Below are 27,478 nucleotides of genomic sequence, written 5' to 3' on the forward strand. Positions count from 1 at the left end.
CTCAATCACCTGAAGTGGAAGACCATTCCAGCGATCCACCACCCTTTCGGTGAAAAAGAATTTCCTGGTGTCACCGTGCAGTTTCCCGCCTCTGATTTTCCACGGGTGTCCTCTTGTTGCCGTGGGACCCCTGAAAAAGAAGATATCTTCTTCTACCTCGATGCGGCCCATGAGATACTTGAACGTCTCGATCATGTCTCCCCTCTCTCTGCGCTCCTCGAGCGAGTATAGCTGCAATTTATCTAACCGTTCTTCGTACGGGAGATCCTTCAGTCCCGAGACCATCCGGGTGGCCATTCTCTGGACCGATTCCAGCCTCAGCACATCCTTACGGTAATGTGGCCTCCAGAATTGCACACAGTATTCCAGGTGCGGTCTCACCATGGATCTATACAAAGGCATAATGACTTCAGGCTTACGGCTGACGAAACCCCTGCGTATGCAACCTATGATTTGTCTTGCCTTGGAAGAAGCTTGCTCCACTTGATTGGCAGCCTTCATGTCCTCACTGACGATCACCCCTAAGTCTCGTTCTGCAACCGTTCTTGTTAGGATCTTGCCATTAAGGGTATAAGTCCTGCATGGATTCTGGGTACCCAGGTGCATAACTTTGCATTTTTTGGCATTGAAGCTGAGCTACCATGTCTTAGACCAGCTCTCTAGTAAGAGTAGATCATGCATCATATTGTCGGGCATTGAATTTTTATCTATTGTGCTTTTACTCACTACATTGCTTAGTTTGGCGTCATCGGCAAATAATGTTATCTTACCTCGGAGCCCTTCTGCCAAGTCCCTTATAAAGATATTGAACAGTATCAGGCCCAAGACAGAGCCCTGGGGCACTCCACTGATCACCTCCGTCATTTCAGAGGGGGTGCCATTCACCATTACCCTTTGAACTCTACCTCCAAGCCAGTTCCCAACCCACTTCGTCAATGTGTCGCCCAATCCTATGGAACTCATCTTGCTTAATAACCTGCGATGAGGCACGCTATCGAATGCTTTGCTAAAGTCCAGGTATATGATGTCCAGGGACTCTCCAACATCTAGCTTCCCCGTCACCCAGTCAAAGAAGCTGATCAGGTTGGATTGGCAGGATCTCCCCTTAGTAAATCCATGTTGACGGGGTTCCGTAGGTTCTCTTCATTCAGGATTGTATCTAATTGGTGTTTGATAAGAGTTTCCATTAGTTTGCTCACTATTGATGTGAGACTCACTGGTCTGTAGTTTGTTGCTTCTGTCTTGGAGCCTTTCTTGTGGAGTGGAATGATGTTAGCCTTCCTCCAGTCCAACGGGACGCTACCTGAACTAAGGGAGAGGTTGAAGAGCACCGACAGCGGCTCCGCCAAGACATCACTCAATTCCCTGAGTACCCTGGGGTGCAGGTTGTCCGGTCCCATTGCCTTGTAAACCTTGAGCTTGGACAGCTCAGCGTGGACACTGTTGGGCATAAATTTGAAATCGCTAAATGGGTCAACTGAGTCAGCCCTTGTCTGTAACTGAGGGCCATGCCCCGGAGCTTCTCGGGTGAAGACAGAGCAGAAGTATTTATTTAACAGTTGGGCTTTTTCTGAGTCCTTTTCCACATAGTCTCCGTCTGGTTTCATTAGACGTACTATTCCCCCTGAGTTTTTACTTCTGTCACTGATATACCTGAAAAATGATTTATCTCCCTTCTGGATGTTCTTTGCTAGAGATTCCTCCATGTTGAATTTAGCCTCCCTGACTGCTGTTTTGACGGCTTTTGACTTGGTCAGATATTCTGCCCTGGAGTCCTGTTCCTTTGATTGTTTGTAAGAGATGAATACTTTTTTCTTTTCTTTGATGAGGTCTGAGATCTCCGCAGTGAACCACTGTGGTTTATTGTTTCTACGGCGTTTACTTACTAGCTTAACATAACGGTTTATCGCTTCCTGTATGGTGGCTTTCAGAGTTGACCATATTTCATCCACACTATCGGTTTCTGCTTGGCTTTGTAGCATCTGGTGAACAAAATCACTCATCTCTTGGAAGTTTGTGTCCTTGAATTTGAGGACCTTGGTCAGTGTGGCAGGTTTAGTGAAGCCTTTCCCAAGATTGAACCATATCATGTTATGGTTGCTTGAGGCCAATGTGTCTCCCACCGAGACCTCTGTGACACTTTCACCATTGGTAAGCAACAGGTCCAGTATTGCCTGATCCATTGTTGGGTCCAACACCAATTGCCTGAGACGTGCTCCCTTCAAAGAGTTTAATAGCCTCCTTCTATTGTTTGTAAGTGGTGTAGTTAATGTTAATCTGAATGAATATATTTAACACTTAATGTAATTTTGAAAATGAATAAAGAATTAAAAAAAAAAAAAGAAATTAGATTACTCATGCATTTTGGGGTTGCAGTTCCTTAAATCTGGAATAGCTTGCCTTGAAATTTGGGCTGAGAAAACCTGAATGAAACTTCATGATAGAAGGCAGGAAACACAGATCTGATGATTGCTGGATATTGAGATCATCGGAGACTGGGTTTGATTTTTAAGATTTCCAGTTGGGGTGGTTGGGTTTAGAAAAATAGAAACATGCTGGCAGTTAAAGGCCAAATGGCCGATCCAGTCTGCCCATCTGCAGTAACCACTATCTCTTCCTCTCTTTAAGAGATCTAACATGCCTCTCCGCTTTCTTGAATTCAGACACTGCCTCTGTCTCTACCATCTCATCCTTGAGACTGTTCCACACATCTACCACCCTTTCTTTTAAAAAAAAAGTATTTCCTTAGATTACTCCTGAGCCTATCACCTCTTCACTTCATCCTATGCCATCTCATTCCAGAGCTTCCTTTCAAATGAAAGAGACTTGACTCGGGTAGGTATTTAAACGTCTCTATCCTATCTCTGCTCTCCTGCCTCTCCTCTAAAGTTTGTACTCATATGCCTTATAACAAAGACCACACACCATTTTAGTAGCCTTCCTCTGGACCGACTCCATCCTTTTAATATCGTTTTGAAGGTGTGGTCTCCAGAATTGTACACAATATTCTAAATGAGGTCTCATCAGAGTCTTATACAGGGGCATCAATACCTCCTTTTTCCTACTGTCTTACCTCTCTCCCTGTTCACCCTAGCATCCTTCTTGTTTTCACCATCACTTTTTCAACCTGTTTGGCCACCTTAAGATTATCACATACAATCATGTACAGTACAATACAATAATGTAAGCTATTAGATACCAAGTGCGCACACAGTTTACAGAGTGCTAGCACTTCTGTTGAAAGGTTACTTTGGGCAGCCACAAAACTTAGAGACTTGAAGAAAGCGCAGATGTTTTATTCAGCATATGCGGACCCCTGAGCCCCAAGCTGGCTTCAGAAGTCCCGAAACCAGGAAGTTTCAGAGATATTTATACATTCTTCTGGCTATACAATTGAATTCTAGAAAAAACTTTTCACATGTTACTTTTCTTAACAATCATTGGTCCTAAGCTCACACTAGCAGGTCACTAGCAGGTCACTTATCTAAGCCCTGCAGTCTTTCTGTTACATGTCGTTTATGCTGAGATAGCCATAAGAAGCTAGAATGCCCAAGCTAACACACCCCAGGGCAGGCAGGCTAGAACATGAGATAAGTTAGGTCTGCAGCTAAACATAATTCAGCATTTTATTAAAGAGAAAACTTGGTTCAACACTTAGGAAAACCAGTCCCAGACTCCTTCACTGTCAGAGGCACCAGTAATTTGCATTTATATGTGTAAGTGCTAGGTGGTGGTCGATTAAAGTGTGTGTAGGATGCCCGGTCTTAGCAGCCGCCTAAACGGCTTTTGAGGATCGCACATGAGCGTCCCATATAGAATCGCATCAGAGGAAAGGCCCTGCCAGGGCTGGTTGCAAGCAGCCTGTTTTTTGAGGCTGCCTCCTGCTGCGTTTCGGGTAAGGAAGAGAGAGAGGGAGGGAGTTCACGGCTCAGGACTGCCTTTGCCACTCTGGGGCTTGAGGGAGGAGGGCTTTGCAACTCAGGACCGCTGCCGTGCTGATGCTTTTTTTTGGGGGGAGGGGAATTGAGTGTGTGTTAGACAAGGTTTCTAGCACACTCTCAATTAACCAGAAAAACAGTTATCCAGTATCCACCAAACCCCGGGGGTGCCGAATAACTGAGATTCTCATGTACTGGAGTCTGTCAGTGAAAATTTGCCAACTCCAACTCTGACTCCTAATAGAGTTCAATTATATGTCATGCAAATATTATGAATTTCTTATTTCACAGATAATTTGATTAACCCATATTTTTTTCAGGGATATGATTTACTTTTAGAATGTATTTTGATAACATTTTTTGATGACTACAAATGTAATATGTCTTATGATATTTATATTTTTGAAAGTGGCACCTAGAGAATGACACAGGGGCAAAGTTTGTCCCCATCCCCATGAACTTTCTGATCCCATCCGCACAAGCCTCAAATAGTTATGATTTTATATTGAAATCATTTTATTAAAGTATAAAAAGAAATATTCTACGCATCTGTCATTTTATAAATCTCAAATGCAGACCAAGGATCATCAAAACTCCTGTCTCCACCCTCACAAATATCCCCTCCACTATCAAGACAATTGAACAAGCCAAATTACTACATGCTAACAGAATACCTTGGTTGCATACTCAGAACACAAATGCCAAATCCATAATATCTGACCAAAAATGATAAACATAAATTAAACCCAAATCCCAAGAAGCCATACCTTGCATGTAGTACAACACCTATATAGATATATAAAGAAAGGAGTCAGAGTCTAAGGTTTTATGTACTGACTCCACAGCCCTGCAATAGATTCAGTACAGAGCATGGAAACAGAACCACATGAAGTACCACAGGAATGACTTTTACAGGGGGTAGATGCAAGTTGACAACCAATGAACTTGGATGACGGACTGATCTCATTTTCAGGTGCTGCATACTTTGGAGTGCTTTATAAAAACAAATATTTTTTAACAGAACTATATATATATATATATTTTTTTTTTTTCTTTTTTAATGTAGGTAAAACGAAATGTGTATGACCTTACAAGCATCCCTGTTCGCCACCAGTTATGGGAAGGCTGGCCATCTACTGCTAGCGATGACTCAGTGAGTAAATATTTTAATTTATGATTACTCAGGTCTTTTCTTCCTTTCTTTGGGAGGGAGGGAAAGAGATGATGGTTGATAATATCTGACCAGCCCAACCCTTCACACTGTTCATAGGACAATCCTGGTAGGCATGTTGTAACTCCCTTACCACAGCAACCACAACAACAAAGGTGTCCAATTGGTGTTCAGTCTCTTTTATTATGATGGACTCGACACGATTGTGTTTCGGCCTACGAAGGGCCTGCCTCAGGAGTCTGCAGCTCGAGTACCTAGCGTCTACTGCTGCACGCGGTTTGTTTTTTCTTTTTCTATTAACCGCGGGCAGCAGTAGACGCTAGGTACTCGAGCTGCAAACTCCTGAGGCAGGCCCTTCGTAGGCCGAAACACAATCGTGTCGAGTCCATCATAATAAAAGAGACTGAACACTAATTGGCCACCTTTGTTGTGGTGGTTGCTGTTCACTGGTGTTGAAGGCAGTTTCTCCTGTTTGTTTCCAAGTGACTCCCTAACGAACACTATCTGAAATACTGGGGGGAAAATGTTTTTAAATGCTTCAACATTCACATTAGCTATTAATCAACTTAATGCTGAATTCCTTAGAAGATCTAATCTTATTTGTCCGTGCATAAAGGAGTACAGTACTGCTCCTTATCTGGAACGCTGTCACAATCCAATACAGGTCCCACCCAGTACAAGTACAGTGGTGCCTCGCATAACGGACGCCTCGCACAGCGAACGCTGCGCACAACGAACTTCTTGTCTTGATTCGTACAACGGACTTCGTTTCACACAACGAAGTCGCCCGAGGGGCCCGGGGGGGGGGCGGAACTACTCTCGCCGAAGCCGGGAACAGCAGCACCCTCCTGTCTGAATGCAGTGTTCCATCATCTCCCTCCACCTCACCTTAGATGCCGAGTTTTCCGGCTTTCTTTTTCGGCCAGCCACACACTTTCAAAGAGCAGCACATGCGCAGATGCTCTGTTGTTCAATCTTCTCCTCTGACGCAACCGGAAATAGGAAGTTGCAGGAGAGGAGAACATTGATCAACTCCAGCAGCTGCGCGTGCACAGCTTTTTGAAAGCGTGCGGCTGGGTGAAAAAGAAAGCTGGCAAACTCTGCATATAAGGTGAGGTGGAGGGAGGGAAATGGCGGAACGCTGCGATCGGGCGGGTAGGGCTGCAGAACGAATTATTTTGTTTTACATGTATTCTTATGGGAAAACGCGTTTCACACAACGAACTTTTCGCATAACAAACTTGCTCCTGGAACGAATTAAGTTCGTTGTGTGAGGCACCACTGTATTTGCCAAAAGAAAAATTAGAAATCTGTGCTGTAAAATTATCCATCCATTCGGACGGACATGAGCTGAACCTCTGTAGATTCTGAACAGTTTGCAGTACTCATTTGTGCACGGACATATGCACAGTGGCAAGATCGTTAATGTTTAAAGCCAACTGATTGTTGGCTTTTAGGTGGGAACACAATTGTGCGATGATGGTTCCCTTCAATTCCATTTATGGTCCTTGCTTTCAGCGTATGACCTTGGTGGAGGAGTACGGAGCACATTGCACAAAACGTAATATGCGATTCATAGGGTTTTACTATAAGATTAGATCTACTAAGCCTAAGAACATCACCTCCCTGCCTTGCCCAGATGTGACCTGTTCCCCAGATTTCCTGTGTCATAGACCTTTACACTAAATATCTAGTGAAGTGTTGTGCTATGTGAAGTAGATATGTTAATGTGAGTCAGTAAGCAATCAGAAACCCATCTAAAAAGCAGCGAAACTGGACCGCCAACTCATCAATCTGCTGACTTTGACCACCTTCAAAAAAGAAACAAAAACCCTAGTCTTCTAAAAATACATAAAACCAAATAACACAACCAAACATGTTCCGAACTCCTCCTTAGCAAATTAGAAAATGTTCAAACTATTCCTTAATTACTTCTAAATATCTTAACAATATGTACCTCTTATTTTCATAACAATTCTTATGTAATCCGCCTTGAACCGCAAGGTAAAGGCAGAATAGAAATCACTAATATAATGTAATGTAAATTTGCAAGGCCACCAGCGTGCTCGACTTTAAGAATAAATGGGACATCCACGTGGGATCCCTACGAAGGTCGAGCTATGGAACTAAGTCATCAGCACTCAGACTTAATGGGGTGGGTCAGTAGAGTGGGCAGACTTGATGGGCTGTAGCCCTTTTCTGCCGTCATCTTCTATGTTTCTATCCTGTTGGCCCATCTGTACTATCTATGATCCCTTCCTTTCCCTTAGAAATCCCATGTACAAGATCATGCATGGTCAAAGAAAGATTGTAATACTGAGCCATGAATTACCAACTGGGCAACTGTTAATTTGAATTTTGAGCCTGCCTTTCCAAATGTTCAAGGCTATTATTGCTTCATTAGAATTTAGATATAAGCTTACCTAAACTTACATTACATTACATTAGTGACTTCTATTCCGCCCGTACCTTGCAGTTCTAGGCGGATTACAAAAGAAGCTAACTGGAACATATCCAGGAAAGTTACAATTATGGATTTAGGATTACAAAAAGATAAATGGATACTTCCAGGAGAATTACAATTTAGGGAGCTGTTTACATGATTGAGACTTTGAAGAGAAAATTGCAAGAGTAGAAGAGACTTTGAGGGGGAATTTACAAGGGGGGGGGATGACAAGGGGAAGCGTTAAGATAGCTGGATAAATTTTTTGAATAGCAGGGTTTTGATTTCTTTTTGAAAAGATTTGAAGTCGTTCGTTGATATCAGCAAGTTGGAGATGGAGTGGTCTAGTTTCGCTGCTTGCGTCGCTAGTAGGTGGTTGAACATCTTGCGCTGAGTGCCTTTGAATGGGGGGTAGGTAAATGGGGTCTGAGTTCTCCTTTGTCTAGTAGTAAGGTTCTGATATAGGCGGTTGTGTAGGTAAGTGGAGGCAGTGCCATTTATTGCTTTGAATAAAAGAAAGTATAATTTGAATTGAATTCGTGCTTGTATAGGTAACCAGTGTGAATCTAGGTAGGCAGTGGTGATGTAGTCAAATTTTCTTAGCAAGTAGATCAATCTGAGAGCTGTGTTTTGTACAGTCTGTAATTGTTTTATCATGTTTGCAGGGCATGGTAGGTAGAGGATGTTGCAATAGTCCACTAGACCCAAGACAAGGGATTGGACTATGAGATAACCAGTACATATCTAAACCAGTGGTTCCCAACCCTTTCCTGGAGGACTCATAGGCCAATCGGGTTTTCAGGCTAGCCCTAATGAATATGCATGAGAGAGATTTGCCTATAATGGAAGTGACAGGCATGCAAATATGCTCCATGCATATTCATTAGGGCTAGCCGGAAAACCCGATTGGCCTGGGGGTCCTCCAGGACAGGGTTGGGAACCACTGATCTAAACTAATACAATTGTGCAAATAATGTGTTAGCTGTTCGTGCTTTATTTCAACTACAGGAAATTATTTCCATTCTTCAGATTGACATTTGATATTTGTTCTATGATTGGAGGATTCTGCTGTCAGATACACAGTCGAAGAGTATCAATGCTTTGTTTTATTTCTCATCCTGGCAGTATTACGAGTACCGTATTTTCCGCTCCATAAGATGCACCCTAGATTTAGAGGAGGAAAACAAGAAAAAACCCATTCTGAACCAAATTGTGTAGTAATATATACCAATCGCTGCACCCAGCCCCCCTCACTCCCTGCCAGGCTCTGCACTTTGTCCCTCCTCTGGTGATCTAGTAGTAGGCTTTTACCACACACCCCTCCCCCCAGTACCTTTTTAAACACCCCCCCATCGTGCCTTTTTAAATCCCCTCCTAGTACCTTTTTAAATCACCCCTAGTACATTTTTAAAACACCACTCCCAGTGCCTTTTTAAATCCCCCCCAGTACCTTTTTAACACCCCCCCCATGTACCTTTTTAAAACACCCCCATACCTTTTTAAATTCTCCTTATAGCCTGGTGATCCAGCGCGTATTGGCAGGAGCGAGCTTTCTGCACTCCTACCTGGCCCTGTGCCACTCTCTGAATGACTGCCATCAGTTCTCGTGAGTCCCGTGAGAAATGTTGGCAGCCATTCAGGAAGCGGCGCAGGGCCATTCATGTCCTAAGTCAAGCGGGTTTCTGAGACCCTTTACCCTCCTGCCCTATATTAGGCACTCTTTTGTGGGGTTCTTCACAGTTTGGGATTGTTGCCAATTAATCCCATATACCATCTTCCTTGTTACTTCAGTCTTAGGCCCCTCCAGTGTATCCCAGGATGCACTGGGAAGGGAGCCTAAGGCCCTGATTGGCCTGGGTGCCTAAGGCCCCTCCTGTGGGTGGGTCCTTAGCCACTTGGTCCAATCAGGGCCTTAAGCCCCTCCCTGGTGCATCCCAGGATGCACCAGGAAGGGGAGGTCCACCATTTTGAAGAAGCGGGCCTGACGGCCGGAGGGAGTAGGTATCCTTCCGGCCAGCCTGACTATGAAAGGTATGGGGGAGGGGGAGTCGAGGTGGGCTTAGGAGTGCCTGGGTGGGGTGTTGAGGTTTGAGGGGGTGCCGGAGTGGGGAGTTCAGGGGTGTCTGTGGTTGGGGGGTATCAGGTTTGGGGGGCTGTGGCAGTAAGGAGTAGGTATCCCTGCTATCTATCGGGGGGGGGGGGGGGCGGCAGCAGGAGGAAGTGGGCATCCCTCCTGCCTATTGCGATTGGGGGGTGTCAGAGGTTTGGGTGTCAGGCAGCAGGAGGGAGTGGGCATTCCTCCTGCCAATTGGGTGAATCCGCTGTCCACCACAGTCAGCTCAGCTGATTGCAGCAGGGTAATGTGTGTGTGTGTGTGTCGTCCGTCCCCTGTCCCCGATCAGGTGAGCTGGCAGTACTCTTCGGGGAGTCCTGCTGGCTCAGCTGATCGGGGATAAATTACCCTGCAGCAATCAGATTATGGCTGCTGCAATCTAGCGGCAAAGATAGACGGCTGAAATGTAGACCAGGGTTTTCCAGGCCTACATTTCAGTTGCCTATCTTGGCTGATTAGGCATGATTCTGTAACTGGCGCTGTTGAGTGATTGACATGCGATTGGTGGTTACTTTTAAGGTGGCTGCTGACTTAGGTGCCAGTTACAGAATCCGTCAGTTAATGTGTTAATCACTTTATTAATGTGTTAAATGTACAGCCCTAGTTTTTAGGATAATTGTTTATACACCTGCCCCTCCTGATTGCTTAACTGTTTGTCTTTCTGAGACTATTTGTTAGAAGGCCTACTGTTGTTCCAAGCAGCAAAACTAGATAAAGATGTGGTCAGAATCTTAGGTGTCGTATCGGATTATTCCGGAAAGAAATCAAAACGATGTTATTTAAGAAATAAGTCTTGCAATGCTAATCCAGTGTCTGTCTTATTATAAGCTTTGAAATGTAATTCCCTGGAAATGTTCAGATACCTCTTATTATAATTTGCCTAGAACTGAAAGTTTAAGGCGGAATAGAAGTCAGCAAATGTAATGAGGTGTTTTTCTTAAATTGTGGCCCATCAAAATGTCTCTCTCCAAAACATGAATGGCATGCATATATCATCTAGCAGATGATTGCTCCAGCTATTTTTGCCATTTGCCATCCAGTTTTTGTTCAAGTAAGCTGTCAGGAGATAAAATGGTGGCCAATAACATAGTAAATGATGGCAGATAAAGGCCTGAATGGTCCATCCAGTCCGCCCATTAGTTATTCTCATTAAAAATATATGATTAAATTAACATGTTTCTTCTTTGATATTTCTGGGCCATAGACTATAGTCTACCTGGTATTGTCCTAGGTTCCAACTGCTGAAGTTGCCGTCCAAGCTCACTCCAGCCTATCCAACCATCCCGTTGTTTGCAGGATATCTGTTTAAAGTCTGACCAGTAACGTCCTCATGTTCCAAGTTAGTGGAGTTCCCATTGATGCACTCCCCAGCCCATCCTATATCGAATCACCATATATGGTACATAAACCATACAAGTCTGTCCAATACCGGCCTTAGTTCTTTAATTTATACCATTTGTTTTCTAATTAGAGATCCTCTGTGTTTATCCCATGCTTTTTGGATTCCACCGCTGATTTTCTCTCCACCACCTCCCTTGGGAGGGTGTTCCAGGCATTCGCCACCCTCTCCATGAAAATTAATTTCCTAACACTACTCCTAAGTCGTCTTCCCTGCAATTTTCCCTTCTCTAGACGATTTGGTTCTATATTAATCCCTTTCAAGTATTTAAATGTCTGTACCATATCTCCCCTGTCCCTCCTCTCCTCTAGAGCAGGGGGTCTCAAAGTCCCTCCTCGAGGGCCGCAATCCAGTCGGGTTTTAAGGATTTCCCCAATTAATAGGCATTGAAAGCAGTGCATGCACATAGATCTCATGCATATTCATTGGGGAAATCCTGAAAACCCGACTGGATTGCGGCCCTCGAGGAGGGACTTTGAGACCCCCTGCTCTAGAGTATACATGTTTAGGTCTTCTAGTCTCTTTTCGTACTTCTTTAGTTATCCCAGGACAAGCAGGCAGCATATTCTTAACACATGGGTGACGTCACCGACGGAGCCCTCGGTACGGACCTTTTTAACTAGAAGTTTCTAGTTGGCCGCACCGCGCGTGCGCGGGTGCCTTCCCGCCCGACGGAGGAGTGCGTGGTCCCCAGTTTCTTCGTTTCCGCGGAGCGAAGAAGACGCGTGTGTTTTTTCAACGGCCGTTGAAACCACTTTTTTGCCTTCCCGCTCGCGCTTTTTTCCTTATTTTTTCTTTCTTTACCTTCGGGTTTATTTTTTCTTTGATTTGCAAAAAAAAAAAAAAAAAAAACTTTGCTTTTTCCCTTTTTCTTTCGTTTTGCCCCGGCGGGGCCTGTTGCCAGTATACAGGCCTCGGGCTTCGATTTTGCGGAGGCTATCTTCCCCTTCATGCCCCCGCAGGTCGGTTTTAAGAAGTGCCAGCGGTGTGCACGCCCGATCTCCTTAACTGACCCACACAATTGGTGTTTGCAGTGTCTGGGTCCGGAGCATCGGGCGGATTCCTGCACCCGCTGTGCCACTCTTAAAAAGAGAACTCTTAAAAACCGAAGAATCCAACAAACTCTTCTTTTCGGTACCGAGTCGGCGATGGACTCCTCACCTTCAACGGCGGTACCTCAAAAATCGGCACCGTCGACCTCGACACCGACCGACCCCGCATCGGCGCCTCTGGCGCCAGGTAAGCCGGCTAAGAAGCCTTCCTCTTCCCTCGAGCGCCCTCCAGCTACGGTGGCGACACCGTCCTTACCGGCATCGCACCGGTCCCGCAAACGCTCCGCCCCGATCTCGGTGAGTGCCTCGTCATCGGCCTCCTCATCGCCGGGGCGTGGAGCGGCATCTAAGGAACCGAAGAAAAAGAAAGCGGTTCCGATGCCACCCCTCGATGACCGTATCTCGGCCATCTTAAAGGCTCAACTCCAGGAGCAGTTGAAGAAACAACTTGAACAACTGTTGCCCACTATCCTGGCACCGCTCCTTCCGGTACCAGACCGGCCCGAGCCCCGTACCGAGCCCCCGGTGTCCACCCCTTCGGTACCGGTGAACACCTCCATGCCGATCCTCTCGGCCCAACAACTTCATAGCGATCCAGTGGTTCATTCTCAGGCCACATTGGATCCTCCTCGGCACCAGGCGGTACGGCACTCTTCTCGGGACCGAGATAGACGCCGGTCTTCCTCCCCTGGTACCGTTTCGGTGCGCTCTGGAAAGTCTTTGTCCAAGACTCGCCATACCGCGCCCTCCACCCCGGTGTCTCGACATGCACCAGAGGTCAGGGACCCTGACTTATGGGAGGACACTCCTCTCGGTACCGAGGAGGATCCCTCCTCATCTGATGAGGAACCATCGGCACCCGATGCCATCTCCAAACCAGAGCAGTCCTCTTTTTCTAAATTTCTGAGAGAAATGTCTGCTGCCCTGTCACTTCCTCTAGAATCTGACTCAAAAAAGTCTCAAGCCTTTCTAGAGGCCTTAGACTTTGAGCAACCTCCTAAGGAGTTCCTCAAGCTTCCCGTGCATGACATCCTACGGGAAACGTTCTATAAAAACTTGGAAAATCCCCTCACGGTACCGGGAGCCCCCCGTAAACTGGACAACCTTTACCGTGTCATTCCTATTCCTGGATTCGACAAATCTCAATTGCCCCATGAGTCCCTTCTGGTGGAATCCACCTTAAAAAAGACTCAGGGCTCCAGTGTCTATGCCTCTACCCCTCCTGGCAGAGAAGGTAAGACCATGGACAAGTTTGGCAAGAGGCTTTACCAGAATGCCATGCTTGCCAACAGGGCAAACAACTATTCCTTCCATTTTTCTTTCTATCTGAAACATTTGGTCCAACAACTGTCTGCCCTCCAGAAGTACCTTCCTGAGCGCAAGGTCCCGTTATTCCAACAACACATCTCTGGTCTTCTCCAGATGCGAAAATATATGGTCCGCTCAATCTACGACTCCTTCGAGCTCACCTCTCGGGCCTCTGCCATGGCCGTAGCCATGCGTCGATTAGCCTGGCTCAGAGTCTCCGACCTGGACATCAACCACCAGGATCGTTTGGCCAACGCCCCCTGTCTCGGGGATGAACTCTTTGGAGAGTCACTGGATTCCACCACCCAGAAACTCTCGGCCCATGAGACCAGGTGGGACACCCTAATCAAGCCGAAAAAGAAGGCTCCGCCTGCTCGACCCTATCGGCCTCAATCATCTTACCAGCGGAGGTTCTCAGCCAGGCCACTCAATCCGCCTCCTCAACAATCTCGGCGACCCCGCCAACAGCAGCACCATGCCCAGGCTCGATCTCAGGCCACTCAACCCTCTAAGCCTTCTCAGCCTGCTAAACAATCTCAGCCCTTTTGACTCTTCTCTCCAGGGCATAGCCAGTCATCCACCCTCGCTGCCTCTTCCACAGCCTATAGGGGGTCGTCTCACCATTTTCTCAAGCCGTTGGGAAGTCATCACGTCAGACCAGTGGGTCCTCAACATCATCCGCCACGGCTACTCTCTCAACTTCCAGACTCTTCCACCGGACAACCTTCCCGTAGAGTCTGCTTCTCACTCCTCTCAAACCCCCCTCCTCCTGAGGGAGGTTCAATCCCTCCTCCTTCTCAATGCCATCGAAGAAGTACCTCCAGATCAAAGGGGTCAGGGATTCTACTCCCGCTACTTCCTTGTACCCAAAAAGACGGGAGACCTCCGTCCCATTCTCGATCTCAGGGACCTCAACAAGTGTCTGGTCAAGGAAAAGTTCAGGATGCTCTCCCTTGCCACACTTTACCCTCTTCTTTCTCAACACGACTGGCTATGTTCCCTGGACCTCAAAGAGGCCTACACTCACATCTCCATCCATCAGAACTCTCGCCGCTACCTGCGGTTCCAGGTACTACACCACCACTACCAGTACAAAGTACTACCATTTGGCCTCGCTTCCTCCCCCAGAGTCTTCACCAAATGCCTGATAGTGGTGGCGGCCTTCCTCAGGTCTCACAACCTCCAGGTGTTCCCCTACTTGGACGATTGGTTGGTGAAAGCACCTTCATCTCAACTCGTGCTACAAGCTACTCATCACACCATCTCTCTCCTCCACCTCCTGGGGTTCGAGATCAACTACCCCAAGTCGCATCTGCTTCCCACCCAGCGACTTCAATTCATCGGAGCAGTCCTGGACACCACGCTGATGAGGGCCTTTCTCCCCTCAGATCGCAAGCAGACCCTGCTCCATCTCTGCCGTCAGGTACTCATGCATCCCTCCATTCCTGCCCGACAGATGATGGTCCTCCTGGGTCACATGGCCTCGACAGTGCATGTCCTTCCTCTGGCGCGACTCCACCTCAGGACACCTCAATGGACTCTCGCCAACCAATGGTCACAGACTACAGATCTTCTTTCTCATCCCATCTCTGTGACATCATCTCTTCAGCAATCTCTCCAATGGTGGTTGAACTCCTCAAATCTTTCCAGGGGTCTACTCTTTCATCTGCCCCCTCACTCTATGATCATCACCACCGATGCGTCCCCCTACGCATGGGGAGCTCACCTAGGCGACCTACGCACCCAGGGACTTTGGACCCCACAGGAGCGTCGTCATCACATAAATTTCCTGGAACTCAGAGCCATGTTCTACGCCCTCAAGGCTTTCCAATATCTTCTCTGCCCTCAAGTCCTCCTCCTGTGCACAGACAATCAAGTCGCCATGTACTACATAAACAAGCAGGGCGGCACCGGATCTCGCCCCCTTTGTTTGGAGGCTCTGCGCATCTGGACCTGGGCCACGGACCGCAATCTCTTTCTCAGGGCGGTCTATATCCAGGGCGAACAGAACTCTCTGGCCGACAATCTCAGCCGCATCCTTCAACCTCACGAGTGGACGTTGGACCCTCCAACTCTGCTCTCCATCTTTGCTCGATGGGGCACTCCGCAGGTGGACCTCTTTGCAGCACCTCACAACCATCAGCTGCCCCAATTCTGTTCCAGACTCTTCTCTCCTCACCGTCTGGCTCCGGATGCATTCCTGCTCGACTGGAGGGATCGGTTCCTCTATGCCTTCCCTCCACTTCCTCTGATGTTGCGGACCTTGTCCAAACTCCGCAAGGACAACGCCACCATGATTCTCATCGCCCCTCGGTGGCCTCATCAACACTGGTTCTCCCTCCTGCTTCAACTCAGCTCCAGGGAGCCCATTCCTCTTCCTGTGTTTCCTACTCTGCTTACACAGCAGCATCAGTCTCTACTGCATCCCAATCTGTCTTCCCTCCACCTGACAGCTTGGTTTCTCTCGGGCTGACCTCTCCGGAGAATCTATCTCAACCGGTCCGCCTCATTTTGGACGCCTCCAGGAAACCGGCCACTCTCCAATGTTACCATCAGAAGTGGACCAGATTCTCCTCGTGGTGTCTCCGGCATCATCAAGAACCCACCTCTTTGGCGGTGGAACCTGTCTTGGAATATTTGCTCTCGCTGTCCAACGCTGGCCTCAAAACCACCTCCATCAGAGTCCACCTCAGTGCCATCACTGCGTTTCACGAGCCTATTCTCGGAAAACCCCTCACGGCTCATCCTCTGGTTTCCAGATTTATGAGAGGGCTCTTCAACATCAAACCGCCTCTCAAGCCTCCTCCTGTCGTCTGGGACCTGAATGTGGTTCTCTCAGCTCTCATGAAACCTCCGTTTGAGCCTCTTGCCACAACTTCACTCAGGCTTCTTACCTGGAAGGTGCTTTTCCTAATTGCCATCACCTCTGCCAGGAGGGTTAGCGAACTGCATGCACTGGTTGCCGACCCACCTTTCACTGTTTTCCACCATGACAAGGTTGTTCTGCGTACCCACCCTAAATTCCTTCCCAAGGTGGTCTCAGCTTTTCACCTCAACCAGTCCATTGTGCTACCCGTCTTCTTCCCTAAGCCTCACTCGCATCCTGGGGAACAGGCGTTGCACACGCTGGATTGTAAGCGTGCCCTTGCTTACTATCTTGATCGTACCAGAGCTCACCGAACAGCCCCTCAGCTCTTTTTGTCTTTCAACCCCAACCGTTTGGGTCATCCTGTCTCCAAACGGACACTTTCCAATTGGCTTGCTGCCTGTATTGCTTTCTGCTACGCTCGGGCCGGTCTCTCACTGGAAGGAACTGTCACGGCCCACAGAGTCCGAGCTATGGCTGCTTCTGTAGCTTTCCTCCGCTCCACGCCCATCGAGGAAATCTGCAAGGCGGCCACTTGGTCCTCAGTTCACACGTTCACTACTCACTACTGTCTGGATGCGTTCTCCAGACGGGATGGACACTTCGGCCAATCTGTGTTACAAAATTTATTTTCCTAATGGCCAACCATCCCACCTCCCTCTTTGTTAGCTTGGAGGTCACCCATGTGTTAAGAATATGCTGCCTGCTTGTCCTGGGATAAAGCACAGTTACTTACCGTAACAGGTGTTATCCAGGGACAGCAGGCAGATATTCTTACGTCCCACCCACCTCCCCGGGTTGGCTTCTTAGCTGGCTTATCCTAACTGGGGACCACGCACTCCTCCGTCGGGCGGGAAGGCACCCGCGCACGCGCGGTGCGGCCAACTAGAAACTTCTAGTTAAAAAGGTCCGTACCGAGGGCTCCGTCGGTGACGTCACCCATGTGTTAAGAATATCTGCCTGCTGTCCCTGGATAACACCTGTTACGGTAAGTAACTGTGCTTTTCAAACCCTCTACCATTTTTGGCGCCTTCCCTCTGGACTGCTTCAAGTCTTTTTATATCCTTCACCAGATATGGCCTCCAAAACTGAACACAATACTCTATGTGTGGCCTCACCAGTGATCTATACAGGGGCATCAACACCGTCCTTCTGCTGGTTATTCCTCTTTCTATATAGCCTAGCATCCTTCTGGCTATAGCTACCGCCTTATCACACTATTTAGATGCCTTTAGATCCTCAGACACAGTCACCCCAAGGTCCCTCTCTCTGTCTGTGCTTATTAGCCTCTCACCTCCCAGCACATACGGTTCACTCAAATTTCTACCCCCCCAAATGCATCACTCTGCACTTCTTCTCATTGAATTTCAATTGCCAGACGTTAGACCAGGGGTAGGGAACTCTGGTCCTCAAGAGCCGTATTCCAGTCGGGTTTTCAGGAGTTCCCTACCCCTGCGTTAGACCATTCTTTCAACTTTTGCAGATCCTTTTTCATGGTTTTCAATCCCTCAGAGGCATCCGCTCTGTTACAAATTTTGGTATCATCTGCAAAAAGGCTAACCTTCTAACCCAGGGGTCTCAAAGTCCCTCCTTGAGGGCCGCAATCCAGTCAGATTTTCAGGATTTCCCCAATGAAAATGCATGAGATCTATGTGCATGCGCTGCTTTCAATGCATATTCATTGGGGAAATCCTGAAAACCTGACTGGATTGCGGCCCTCAAGGAGGGACTTTGAGATCCCTGTTCTAACCCTTCAGCAATATCACTCACAAATATATTGAACAGAATCAGTTCCAGCACTGATCCTTGAGGCACTCCACTACCCATTTCCCTCCTCAAAGTGCATTCCATTAACCACCACCCTCTGGCATCTGTCCATCAACCAGTTTCTAATCCAGTTCACCACTTTAGGCCCTAACTTCAGCCCGTGGAGTTTATTCAAGAGCCTCCTATGAGGAACCGTGTCAAAGGCTTTGCTGAAGTCTTAAGTAAATTACATCTAGCGCATGTCTTTGATCCAATTCTCTGGTCACCCAGTCAAAGAATTCAGTCAGATTTGTTTGGCACAATTTACCCCATGTTGCCTCGGATCTTGTAATCCATTAGTTTCTAAGAATTTCACTATCCTTTCCTTCAGCAATATTTCCATTATTTTTCCAATAACTGAAGTGAGGCTTACCAGCCTTTAGTTTCCCGCTTCATCTCTGCAACCACTTTTGTGAAGAAGGACCACATCCGCTCTTCTCCAGTCCTGTGGAACCTCTCCTGTCTCTAAAGATTTCTTGAACAACTCTTTAAGAGGACCTGCCAGAACCTCTCGGAGCTCCCTCAGTATCCTGGGATGGATCTCATGGATTGGAAATGAAGTCACAAAATCAGTGAAGCAATTGGACAATTTTTGTCAAACTATTGACGATAGTAAATATGATTTTCTTAACTTGTACTATTTATCAACATTTTTCATCATGAAATACCTTGAGAATGTGATTTCCTGTTAGCATGTTAAATAAAATGTGAATGTTTGTGGCACTTACACATGTATAGACCCAGAAGTATCATTTAGACAAACAGGAGTTTAGTGCTGTGTTGAAAACTTAAACCATACAATAATAGAAATATACATTTACAGAGCTTTAGTCTGTTTAATGAAGGTAGGGTTAGCATTCTGTAAATACTGAAACAGTGTCTATGAAGATGTAACTGTCAGTTTATCAACTCTCCTAAGACGCATACTGTACTTCTGTTTAGACAGTGAATAATATGTACAGGAAATGTTGGTCAAAGGATTTAGTCCAATGAAGATAGAAAGTAGAACCTATTCAAACCAGTGCAAATCTCATGTCCCTGGAGTAAATAAGTCTTCAAATTAATATGTGGTGGAAAGCAGAATTGTCAGTGACCAAAGTTATCTGACTATGCATGTATTTTCTGTTAATACTCTTCTGGTAACTTGAAAAGTTAGGTCAGAATTCACCTAATGGTAAATAAAGATGGTATTATGTATTAATGGAGCATTTTGACCTGGAAGATCGTAATGCCTAAAGTAAATCTGTCAGGCCTTGGGATGCAGACAATCCAGCAAAAGGCGTCTTTTCAACCAATGATAAAATCTTTATTCAAAACTTTGATCCCAACAAAGATCCTAGTTTCGGCGTATAGAAAATGCCTGCCTTCCTCAGGAGATACTTGAGGAGCCAAAAAGGCGACGCTCAGAGTTCTGAAAACGAAAGTAAATCTGTAAAATAACATCGCCTGGGCATGCCTTCCATTTTCTGCCCAAAATTCATTTCTCGTATACTGTTTTTAGCAAGTTTTTAGCACTCACAAGGAAATCCACACATGCAGTATGGTGTATACCTAGTAAACAGTGGCAGGTGAACTGACAGTCCTGTATGTAAGGAGAGAGATTGCTTTGTTGCATTTCATGCAATAGACTACGTCATTGCTTCTACTGTTTACACCCGAGACAAGGAAGACTATGGCAAATTGGGCACTCCAAAATACACATCCCCCTCCCCATTCGCGGTTTCTGCACTCGTGATTTCACATAATCGCGATTTTTTTCTGGGGAGGGGGAAAATTAAAAAACTCATTTTTTACCTCCCTGCCGCCTTCCCGGCCTTACCTGGTGGTCTAGAGGGTTTCGGGGCAGGAGCGATCTTCCTACGCTCCTGCTCCGTGCAGATCGCCATGAGGAAATGGCTGTAGGGAGTTCCCATCGTAGTCTCGAGAGACTACGGGAACTCCCAGCAGCCATTTCCTCATGGCGATCTGCACGGGGCAGGAGCGTAGGAAGATCGCTCCTGCCCCGAAAGCCCTCTAGACCACCAGGTAAGCCCGGGAAAGCAGCAGGGAGGTTGGGGGTGGGTCAGATCCGGATAATCGCGGTTTTTTGCCATTCGTGGTCCGGCTCTGCCCGTATCCCCCGCAAATAACGAGGGAGAAGTGTATACAAAAAGTAATCCTGTTTTAAGCTGAGTGCTTGAATTAACAAGCCATGCATATGCTAGTGACTAGGATAGATAGCTTCAATTAGTGGCGTCGGGAGGTCAGGCGGTGCCCAGGGCAGAAGTGCACTTCCCTGCACCCCTCCTGCCTTGTACTTCCCTGCACCCCCCCCCCAAACCTCCAGTACCACCGAGAACCCTCTGCAAATATAGCGCTAGGAGTTCAATAGTATTTAAATGAGATCTCCTAGCGATGCACAAAAGGGAACCCCCTTCCCTCATTTCCACTCTCTGGAGCTGCCGGAAACTGTTGAGGGTGTGTTGTGCACACACAACGTAGGTAAAGAGCATTAAAAAAACCAACACAGCCCTGCTGGCATGGGGGCCCCAAAACCAGGACGCCTTGACATCTCCTCCCCCAATATCAGCTGAGCCAGCAGGACTTCCCCTCGAAATGATGGAGGATTCCCCTGCCCCAATCAGCTGTACCAGCAGACAGGGAGAGCAGGGGCTGCTTTTTTGGGGATAGGGCAGACAGGAAGAGAAGCGAGCACAAGACGCAGTTTCTCCTCCCTTGTACCTGTGATTCTTCGCACGAATGGCATGCATATAATTTGCATGCTATTGTGCTGAGCATCACTGGTAAAAGAAAAATCGCTACCTTGTTGTGAAGTTCACAGCAGTGCCCTGTAAGATACCCCACTATTTAGGTGGCATGTCTGGGTATGCAGTCCATCAATTTGTAGACCCCTCCCACGTCCAACAGGGCTTGTTCTAGGTGTTTTTGACTTGCACGGAAAGTTGGATGGAAATGTGGTATTTTTTATTGTGATGTTGGAGTTTTGTGCATCTGGCCCTAAGTATGTACAAAGGAGGAAAGGGAAAGCACGCTTGGCAGGAGGGGGTCGGAGACAGTGCCTAGGGTGGACCGCAACCCTCCCCCTTTACTTCGCCGCTGGCTTCAGCCTAAAAGAGGAGGAGAACTTGAATTTGTTTTAGTTTTGTCGTGAAGATGAAGCCTAAAAGCCATGTTTCCCAGCTAAGGAGCCCAAAACAAAAAGAACTGTGGAAGTGATTTTCTCGATTTTAAAAGCTTTTAATAATAAATGTTCTTCGCAAATGAAAGCGACGCAGTCGGTATAAAATCAATCCATATGATAAACATCAGAAAATAATGCGAACCCAACACGGTGCGTGTTTCGGTTATGTAAAACTACACCACAAAATCTGAATATGCGTCGAGGCATCCAGTTGTGTGTCTACGACGACGTGGAAGGCTGACGCCAAGGAGTTGGGTCCGCACCACTTTTTTTCTGATGTGCATCTTATGGATTGATTTTATACTGACCGCATTGTTTTCCTTTGTAAAGAACATTTGTTGTTAAAAACTTTTAAATCAAGAACATTGCTCCCACATTTCTTATTGCTTTTGGCTTCTTCCTTTTTTCCTGTGGAACCATCTGGTGATTTTGTTGTTTTGTCCCAGTTAAGGAGCACCATCAATACAGTACTCCCCCGAAATTCATGGGGGTTCTGTTCTAGGAACCCCCGCAAATGTTGAAAAACCGCGAATACGGTTTTTAGCGGGGGAGACGGGAGAGGGCAGCCGGCGCATCAGCGAGTGAAGGAAATCACTCGCGGTATGCTCCGACCGCCTCTTCCTGCACTAAAGTCGGGCCTCACCAATCGGGAGCTGCTTTGACACGCAGCTCCTGATTGGTAAGGCCCGACTTTAGTACAGGAAGAGGTAATCGGAGCATACAGTGAGTGATTTCCTTCACTCGCCAGCGCTTCGGCTGCCTTCTCAAGCTGCCCTCTCCTGCCCGGTCATTCGTGGCCGTAAAATACCGCGCATGAACGGCACCGCGAACCGCTGACTGCGAATTTGCGGGGGAGCACTGTATATATCTTTCATAATCCAGGAAACAATCTGAAAGGCACCGAAACATTTGATGGATAGCATTCTGCCACACAAACCACAACGCATGTTGCGCTCGGCGACTCACGATGATTTACATATTCCGACAGTGAAACAGCTGCGTCTAGAGCTAGCATATTTTCCGTGTGTGGGTCCTCGGGAGTGGAATAAGCTTCCGGGATATTTACGACAGCAAACATGTTTGAGTAGTTTTAAGAAAGTGTTGAAGAAATACCTCTTCTGTAAGATGAAATATGGGACTTGATTTATGGTTTTTTGATGCGAGGCGCTGGTAGCCTCTTTGTAATTTTAGGAGGCTTTACATGATCACTATTGTGTTTTATTCATGTTCGATTCATGTATGTGATTCTGTTTGTGTATGTACTCTGGGAAAGAAATGCAAATACAAAGGAATATGCAGAACCTACAAGCGATTCGTTGTGGTCCATGAGACGCTTTTATCAGGGAATGATTTAGAAGAACAATTTATCTTTGTACAGAAACTCTAATCTTCCTTCTTCTAACATGATGCCACGCTAGAATCAAACTAAGAATATTTCTGGTGCTGAACGTTATACTGGAAATCCCTCAGTAGACTTCGGAGAAATCAGTTACAGAATTCTAATACCATTTGGAGTGCATATGAAATTTGGATGAATTCCCCAAAAGATAGTTCCAACTGATCTCTGATATATAAATCTGTGCTCATACTATATGCATCTCCTGTACACATCCTTCCACAGGGCTGGGGGGATGGGAGGGTTGAGAAATATTAGACATTATAGATAATTTGAAATTTTAGTAGATATATAATGAATTAATGGAATATTCTGTATATAACTGTACAAATTCAGATGTTTTTAATTGCATTATCTCTCAATAAAAAAAAAAAAAAGGAAATCCCTCAGGCAGATGTGATTCTGCTTCCTGTGTCGTTTTGGTTATTGAGAGTGTATGAACTTGTCTAGATTTGTTTTCACTGCCTGTAAGACACTTTTCCGTGCTTCTACATTTAATGAATCTGGGAACAGGGAGACAGAGAGCACAAATAGTTTACTGCCTGAATCTACTGCAGCTGAGATGTCAGCTGTGTAAACAATTCAAATGATATTACTTACAGAAATGTAATGAATTTCATTCTCAAAATATGGACCCTAGTATCCACAGCCATCTGATAGAGCTTTATATCTAGCTGTTAATTTCCATTTTTTCTATTTAATGGGAATTGGAAAACCGTAACACGGCTTTTATTAAATGTTGCATAGAACCCATATGGAGGTAAATTCTGGCCGATTTCCTTATGCGTCATGACTTTTCAACTAAATTGGAACTGGCATCAGACAGTGACCATTGAAAGTCTACAGCCCCTTGCATATTTGTCACATTTTGTCGTGTCCATGCATCAGACTTGCATGCATTTAAATGAGTTTCTTTCTCTTTATTCATTTTCATAAGAACATAAGAAGTGCCATCTCCGGAACAGACCCTAGGTCCATCAAGTCCAGTGATCCGCACACGCGGAGGCCCCGCTAGGCGTACCCTGGCATAGTTTTAGTCCCCATATCGCTCCAAGCTTCTCGTAAAGAGAAGTGCATCTAGCCTACCCCTACCCATGTCACTTCATGCCACTCATAAGGAGATGTACATCTAACTTACCCTTAAATCCTAGAATGGTGGATTCCGCAATTACCTCTTCTGGGAGAGCATTCCAGGTGTCCAACACTCGTTGCGTAAAGCAGAACTTCCTGATATTTGTCTTGAACTTGTCCCCCCTTAGCTTCAGCCCATGTCCTCTTGTCTGTGCCACATTGGACATTGTAAATAACGTTTTTTCCTGCTCTATTTTGTCGATTCCTTTCAGTATTTTGAATGTCTCGATCATATCCCCTCGTAGTCTCCTTTTCTCAAGGGAGAACAACCCCAGTCTCTTAAGTCTGCTTCAATCATATATTGTTTGTTTGTTTATTTATTTAAAACTTCTATACCGCTAACTAATGACTCTGAAGTCAATTCGGAGCGGTTTACGTGAGCAGCTTTGATGGAAATATGAACATTAACTTAAGTAATGATGGTTCAAAATATGAACTATAGTTAAGAAACATCACTACGTTGCTGGAGTTATGATAAAATAGCTTAGCAATGGTGGTACAAACAGAATTAAATTTGTTTCTGAATTGTCCAGCATACATACAGTATATATACATGTACAAATCATTTACCTAGTCTGTCCTTTGATTTCATCCTACATCTACCAACTAGTATGCAACTGTTCTTTTTATATTGACATTTCTAACACAAATTGCGAAAACACATTTTTCCATTTTTCATCCCTTCCCCTCACCCACTCAGGTCCTCCTAAAATGCCTCAGATCCTTTAACCTTGCCCTTCCATATCTTTCTTTCCCCAGGTACTGAAGGGGATAGACTTAGTAGATAAAGACAGGTTGTTTGACAGTCTGCTAGCGACGCAAGCAGCGAAATTGGACCATGCCATCTCCAACCTGCTGATGACAACAAGTGATTTCAAATCTTTTCGCAAAGAAATCAAAACCCATCTATTCAAAAAATTTATACACATGTCATAACTCCAACCTGGATTCCCCTCAGTGTGACTCCCCCATCCTCCCTTCTTCACCAGTTACCCTTCCCCTCAAAGCCCAAGCTAGTCAACTGCTTCCCTAACTGCATATATACTGAAACTGCACTATATCCTATCTGTACAGCATCCAGAATGGTATATCCACTGGAATAGCCCAATCCTCCTTGCCGTATCCCATTCCCTAAACTATACTACACCATTCTTTTATTATTACACATGTTTATTTTATTTTTATTTTTCCTCTAACTCTACTTTTCACTTCTCTATTACCCTCCAGGTACTTTAGTTAGATTGTGAGCCTTCGGGACAGTAAGGGAATTTTTCAAGTACCTTTCTTATTTCTAATCTTAATGTATATTTTCTGTAAACCGCTTAGAACCTAACGGATGTAGCGGTATATAAGAAATAAATTACATTACATTACATTACATTCTTCTTGTAACTCCTCTGGAAATGTTCTTCTTCTTGTAACTATTCTGGAACAGTCCAGAAGTCTCTTTGTAATCATCCTGGAAATGTCCAGATGTCTCTTTTTTAATCCGCCCAGAACTGCAAGATTGAGGCAGAATAGAAATCAGTAATGTAATGTAATGTTGTTCACCTTCTCCAAGGTGGGGAGAATGAGAGGGCACTCTCTAAAGTTGAAAGGGGATAGATTCCGTACAAATGTAAGGAAGTTCTTCTTCACCCAAAGAGTGGTAGAAAACTGGAACGCTCTTCCGGAGTCTGTTATAGGCGAAAACACCCTTCAGGGATTCAAGACAAAGTTGAACACATTCCTGCTGAAACAGAACATACTCTGGTAGGGCTAGTCTCAGTTAGGGAGCTGGTCTTTGATCTAAGGATTGCCACGTGAGAAGACTGCTGGGCACAATGGACCACTGGTCTGACCCAGCAGCGGCAGTTCTTATGTTCTCCAATGTAGGGAGAACGAGAGGGCACGCTCTAAAGTTGAAAGGGGATAGATGCGTACAAACGTAAGGAAGTTCTTCTTCACACAGAGAGTGGTAGAAATCAGGAATGCTCTTCTGGAGTCTGTCATAGGGGAAAACACCCTTCAGGGATTCAAGACAAAGTTGGACAAGTTCCTGTTGAACAAGGATGTGTGCTGGTACTGCTAGTCTCAGTTATGGTACTGGTCTTTGACCAGAGGGCTGCCGCGTGAGCGGACTGCTGGGCATGATGAACCACTGGCCTGACCCAGAAGCGGCAATTCTTATGTTCTTATTCACCCTTAAAACATTCCGACCTGCCTTATCCTTTCCCCCACCAAAGCTAAGAGCCAGCATCCAAACCAATTTGTGCCCTAGATTATTCCATATCCTCCTCCACCAATCTCTAAAATTTCAAATATTTATCCACCCTCTTCTGCCTGAAGACACCATGACTCCAAACTGTGCTGTCTCATCCTGCAAACTGGAGGACACTTGTTTTTGCTTCTATTGGGTTACAATTTCACAGCACACTGCCATTACTCACAGTCCAACTTTGTAACCTCTGCTTCTCCTAACTTGGTTACTGTGCCCAAAGAGAAAATATCAAGATCTAGCTGCAAGGTAACATGCAGTGGCATAGCGAGGGTGAGAGGCGGCCCTCCCCTGCCCTCCTCTCCACCCCTTCCTCCGCACCTCTTTAACGTTTCTGACATAAACAGCAACCCATCCTACTGCTCATGCCAGCATTGGTTTTCTCTGATGTCACTTCCTAGGCGTGGCTCCAGGAAGTGATGTCAGAAGAAGAGCCCACATTGGCGCAAGCAGCAGGTTGGGGTTGTGGCTCACGCTGCAAATGTTGAAAGAGGTGTAGAAAAAGGACATGGGGACGGGACACAAGTCAACCCATTGTGTGGACAATCTGTTTATTTAAAATGTCAACAAATTTTGGTTTAAGATACACAAATATATGAATAAAATGTGACAGGCATAGAAAGCCCTTTATAATAAAACATATACTGGACTCCCAACACGGTCTGTGTTTTGGCCAAAGAAGCCTTTCTCAGGGGTGTAAAAGATAGCTCAGTAGATTCCTGTGTTATCGCAGTGTTGTTTTGAGATTATATTTTTTGGGACTTTGTGGCAGGCGGCAGGAACTTTGTAATACTTACCACAAATAACCTCTTTTTTGCTTGATTTTATGCAATTTAGCGCCATCTACTGGGCTAGCTTTTACACCCCTGAGGAGGGCCTCTTTGGCCGAAACACGGACTGTATATGTTTTATTATAAAGGAGTCAAAGATTACCACAAGGTTTCGAGCTGACGAGACAGGGAGGAGGAGAGTGTTACCTACAGAAATAGAGAATGGCGATGGGGGAGGCGAGTTTAGGTAGCATTCTCAACCAATTACATTTGAAACCATTCTACACGGCATTCAAGCCCATGGGGTGCAATGTCTGCCAGGAATAAATAAACCTTTGCTCTTTAACCAACACAACATGGGACACATCGCCACCCGCTTTTTAATTTTTTGTCTTTTTTTCTGCACCGTAAGTGCTAAATGTATTACTTTGTCTGACTGATGAGTTCAGGGATGGTTCCCTTAAAGTCATTCCTGTTAACTGGACTTTCATTGTTATTCTAAATAATATGGGACCCATACTTTGAATTGTATTTGTATTTTTTTAAATTATCTTCTGTGACTGGAGTAGGAGGAGGTGGCAGTGTTTTCATAAAAATATCCTTTTTGCCTGACTTGTTTATTCAATGAGGTGATCTTTCTCTCTTAT

General features: G+C 45.8%; 1 protein-coding gene across 1 annotated transcript in view; it reads left to right on the forward strand.

The window, feature by feature from the left end:
* Positions 1-27,478, forward strand: part of FAF1 (Fas associated factor 1) — a 559,433-nt gene that overhangs the window by 258,617 nt on the left and 273,338 nt on the right. Inside the window, exon 8 of the mRNA XM_033916532.1 lies at positions 5,005-5,091. Coding sequence (XP_033772423.1) covers positions 5,005-5,091 — 87 coding nt within the window. The remainder of the gene's footprint in view (positions 1-5,004; positions 5,092-27,478) is intronic.

Source organism: Geotrypetes seraphini, chromosome 12 (genome assembly GCF_902459505.1).
Source record: "Geotrypetes seraphini chromosome 12, aGeoSer1.1, whole genome shotgun sequence".
In the NCBI taxonomy this organism is placed as follows: domain Eukaryota; kingdom Metazoa; phylum Chordata; class Amphibia; order Gymnophiona; family Dermophiidae; genus Geotrypetes; species Geotrypetes seraphini.